Source organism: Galeopterus variegatus, unplaced genomic scaffold (assembly GCF_000696425.1).
Source record: "Galeopterus variegatus unplaced genomic scaffold, G_variegatus-3.0.2 Scaffold1469, whole genome shotgun sequence".
In the NCBI taxonomy this organism is placed as follows: domain Eukaryota; kingdom Metazoa; phylum Chordata; class Mammalia; order Dermoptera; family Cynocephalidae; genus Galeopterus; species Galeopterus variegatus.
In genome coordinates, this window is record NW_007727580.1 from 272,252 (window position 1) to 277,117 (window position 4,866).

Sequence of the window (4,866 nt, forward strand, 5' to 3'; positions counted from 1 at the left end):
GGGCCTTGGTGTTATCAGCACCGCACTCTCCCGAGTGAGCCACGGGCCGGCCCCTACTTTTCTGCATTTTAACAGTAAATATAATCAGTATATAATCAGAAATAACTGTTTTCATTGAGGAAAAAATTTGAATGATTCAATAACATTGGTAGAATGAAAATAATGTTTCTTAAGTCTTCCTAGCTAAAACATACAATACTAGAAGTTTGCATCATTCATGACTAAAAGAGGTTTTCACAATCGTCTTCAAAATGGAGACAGACCACAAAGTCCAAAATTAATAATCATCATAAATATTTTAAGCATCTTATAGGCAGGGCCTAAATCTAATTTTTAACACACTTTCCCAATGGCATAGAGCACTCAGAGTGCTCAATGGATCTTCATTAATTGACAAGCACATTTCAAATCTCATGAATTATTATATCAAAGATGCTATTATTTGATATACAAAGGCTATTAAAGAGTAAAAATCTCATCTAAAAAAGAAAATGAGAGGTAGAGCAGCTCCACTGAAAATAATTTAACTATGAAATTTAATCTGCCACAAAAGAAGTAATAAAACTCTAACAATAACAAAATTTTTCTTCCTGCTTTGGTCATATTAAAGGTATCCAGTTTTGTTACCTGCATTCCCATACTCTCATGACTCCATGTTATACACAGGCCCTGCTCACCACAATGACTATCCACTCAAGATCATTAACTTCTGTGTATTATTGTAGATACAAGAGTCCTGACATTAGCTACCAATCATCATCAGCAATCTCCAGTCCAGGCATGTCCTCAAAATTATAAACTGCCTGTTAAAACTCTGATGAAAATGTACAGTTGTTTGCAGAGAAGTGCAACTTTGTCTTTCTTCTGGGCCTGTCTTCTCTGCAGGGCAGTGAAAGCCCACGTGTGTAAGCTGCATGTGAGAGTTGCTCTATGAAGAGCCCTGGAATAGCCTTTCCAGGGAAAATGGGCACCAGGCACACACAGCGGGGGAGGGGAAGAGGAGAGGAGGTGGGGCAGAGGTTATTGCCCTTGGTCCCTGAGGCCAGACACACCCACCTGTCTGAGGGGCTGAACTGGTATTAGGTAACATGAAAACTAATTTTACATATCCCACCTTTTCAAATAAAATACTCACCTGGACTAACAAGTGGCCCGAATTAGGCAAACATGTACCACATTTCTTGGTGTTTTCATTTATCTGCTTTATCAAATTCATCAGTATTTCCAAAGCACCTTTGCTGATCATTTCACTGAGAAATCCTGGATTTCCAGAAATAAATTTTATAGTACCCATACAGTATAAAAAAGCTTCAATGTTAGTTTGCAAGTCTTCACTTCTCAGTACGTCCAATAATGAGTCTGTCAAAAAGATGAATTATTATAAATGAATGAGTATAACAGCTGGAGAGAAATATATTAAAGTGCTTGTATGCGAACATCAAATACAATTTGTAAACTATGTTTGTCAAAATCTACATTCAAATGCTTGTTAAGGATTACTCACATGGTATATAAAGAGAAAAACTTATTTTTAGTTAAGGCAAATCTTTATAATAGTTAATGACAGAAAAATGATGGGATTATTAATATATAAATAGAAAGTATTCTCTTAATTAACTGTTATTCTTTGCCTCTTATTATTATTGTTTACCAGCCTTTATTTTTAGTTACAAAATTCTGAGTTGTGTAGAATACTAATAATTTAAAGCAATTTAAGAGTTAGAGTTCCTCAAACCTTTAAGAATACATTTGTTACTGTATTAATGGGAAACTAATCAAGAGATAGGAGTTTTTTTTTTTAATTTCAATCAGCATAGAAAGGAATAGTTTCAGTATAACATCCACCCTTTCCTGTCAACTTCAGAACATTCATCCAGATAACATACAACTACTAGGTTTTATTTTATTTATTTATTTTTTTTTTTTTTTAAAGATGACAGGTAAGGGGATCTCAACCCTTGGCTTGGTGTTGTCAGTACCACGCTCAGCCAGTGAGTGCATCGGCCATCCCTATATAGGATCCGAACCCGTGGCCTTGGTGTTATCAGCACCGCACTCTACCGAGTGAGCCACGGGCCGGCCTAAACTACTAGGTTTTAGAAGTAATCCAGGCAATGCTGTTAAGGTTGATAGTGCACATCTCACATTTAATTTTATAAATGTCATCATTTTTCAGAATCTTTCTTTGTTTTCAGTCTACAATTCTCAATTAGCTGATTCAATGTTAGACATTTCTTTCAGTACTGGTTTTGTCCCTGTCTGCTGGGGTTAAAAAAAGATGAAGAGATCATTATCCTATCTTGCAAAAAGAGGACTCAAAGTATTTTACATTATGCTGCCTTCTCTGTATCAGCAATACTAATTCATAAAAGATTTCCATTTAGGTAACTACTTAAGCATCTTAATTACTTAGGGGTATGACAAGAATTAGGCATTATTAGCTAGGTAGTTAAAATGTAATACAACTTTTCTACCTACATATTTGAAACATTTTGATGTCAGATTTCTGGAAGAGTTATAGACATCTCAGTTTTTAGCCATTCCTATTATATCAAAAGACTAAAAATGTCAATTACATCAAATACATTTTTCTAATAACAAGTCCAAGTCCAGGAAATGAATTTTTTAAAAGGAAACACTTTGTAAAGTCAGATGTTACTATAGACACTGGGGAAAAAATAATAATAATAATAAGCAGACTATCCTACTAGGATCCAAAAGGAGGCATTAAACTGAATGTGAAAACACAGAGGACAGAGCAAAAGTAAGCATCACGCAACTTCTGCATTTTACTGGAATATATAATATTCCCACTGTCATTAACTATAAATTTAATCCCCAAACTTTTCACTTGTATTCAAGTGCAGCATTTGGTCAGTGGTAGCACTGAATAATACTCACCCAGAATGCTGTCGTTTCGAATCACAGAATCATACTTCTCACTCCTGCTAATTTTAAATATAAGTTTGCAGATATTAAGGAGATTCTTTCTACTTACTTTAAGCTGCAGAAAAAGAAAACACATTTCTATTGCAGAGGGAAATAAAGACGTACCATAACTTTTTAACACTAACATATATTTTAAAAGCAAATGCAGGCCGGTCGGTTAGCTCAGTTGGTTAGAGTGTGGTTCAATCCCTGTACCGGCCAGCAAGAATAAGTAAATAAATAAAAGTGAATGCTAAATTCAACTTGTATAACAACAACAAAGTACAACAATAGCATTTTAAAATAGTATTTTTAAACATAAGAAAAAGTTTTAAAGACACCACCTTTGAAAAGTTTAGCCATATATTTGCCAACTATGGTATCTATTAATTCAATTTTAGTAAATACAAGATAAATGCTCTTTAGAGTAAAAACAATTTAATGACAAGCATTTATTTCTTACTTCCTAAAGTCTCACATTTATATGTGAGATTATTAGTTACTCTTAAAAGAGTATATGAGGAAGAAAGGGGGCAGGACAACGTTAATAAATTTAATTATATGGAGCAATTGCTTTAAAACACAAAAGTAAAGGAAGATGGATACCAAAATTTCAGATCAAACTAATCTAGAAAACGATATATAGTGGAGGTGAAGGAAAGAAAATAAAAAGGAAAAGTATAATCCTCTTTACCATTTATATAAAAGAAAATTAAAAAGTAATACTGTTTTATTAGATAATACATATATTATTTTAAGGCTACTTCTACAATGCTTTGAGATAATCACAAGTAACACCCAAAGTTTAAAATTACCTTCTAAATCATATAAAAATATCTAAGTAAATTAAACATAGGGGCTATTGAGGAAGTACACTTTTAAAAAAAGCACAGTATAGGAAGACTAACTGAATGAAATGGTCTAAATTAGCTGAGTTTATCTAAAGGTAGTAAAAATAAAAATAAAAAATATCCTAGATGTCCAATATTAGAGAATAAATAGTTTAATAAATTGTGGAACATCAATAATATTCATATTAAGCAGTCACAAAAAAGTAAAATTGTGAACACTGTTTAAAAAGAAAAACTTAGACAGAAACACTGTGTGCCATCATTGCAACAGTGTAAAAATATGTTTACAGGAATGAGGTCATCTGAACAAATAAATGTTCCTGTGTGAAAAGAATGGCATATAGCTTGTTATTTTTTTATTAAAAACTATCTTTAAAATTATCTTTAAGATTATTTATTAATGAGTTTTCAGTTAGTTTTAAGAAAAGAATTTGTCAGACATATTTGTTAGGAATTCATTCTGTGTTCGATCCACACTTATTTACTGAGCACGTATTGTGTGCCAGGCACTGTGCTGTTCACTGCAGAAGATCCCAAGACAGATATGGTTAGCCCCATTGCAGGGGCAAAGGGAGAACCATCAATGAAGCAGCTTCTGTGTGCTCCTCCTGCCTTCTGCACTGGGCCCTTCACATCAGTTATCTCAGAGCAACCCTGCAAAGTCTCAGTCAGGTCACAGAACCCTCTGGGCATCACCTGGGCCTGTATTAGGAATGCAGAATCTCAGGCCCCACCCAACCCTACTGACCCAGAATCTGCATTTTAACAAGATCCCCAGGGATTCTAAAGTCTCAGTCAGGTCACAGAACCCTCTGGGCATCACCTGGGCCTGTATTAGGAATGCAGAACCTCAGGCCCCACCCAACCCTACTGACCCAGAATCTGCATTTTAACAAGATCCCCAGGGATTCATGTGCACATTGAAGTCTGAGAAGCACTGGTGTGGAAGCCTTGGAAACTGTTAACACATGGCAGAATGGAGATTCCTTTTGTTCTCAGGAGGAAAAAAGGAAATGAGAACTTAAATTTTTTTTTTCCTTTTTGTCTTTTTTACTGACCAGTAACGGGATCGCAACCTTCGGTGTCG

General features: G+C 34.6%; 1 protein-coding gene across 1 annotated transcript in view; it reads right to left on the minus strand.

Annotated features, from left to right (window-relative positions):
- ARMC2 (armadillo repeat containing 2) overlaps positions 1-4,866 on the minus strand; it is a 113,564-nt gene that overhangs the window by 57,544 nt on the left and 51,154 nt on the right. The window contains exons 9-10 of the mRNA XM_008577254.1: positions 2,902-3,004; positions 1,136-1,359 (exon numbers count right to left, since the gene is read on the minus strand). Coding sequence (XP_008575476.1) covers positions 1,136-1,359; positions 2,902-3,004 — 327 coding nt within the window. The remainder of the gene's footprint in view (positions 1-1,135; positions 1,360-2,901; positions 3,005-4,866) is intronic.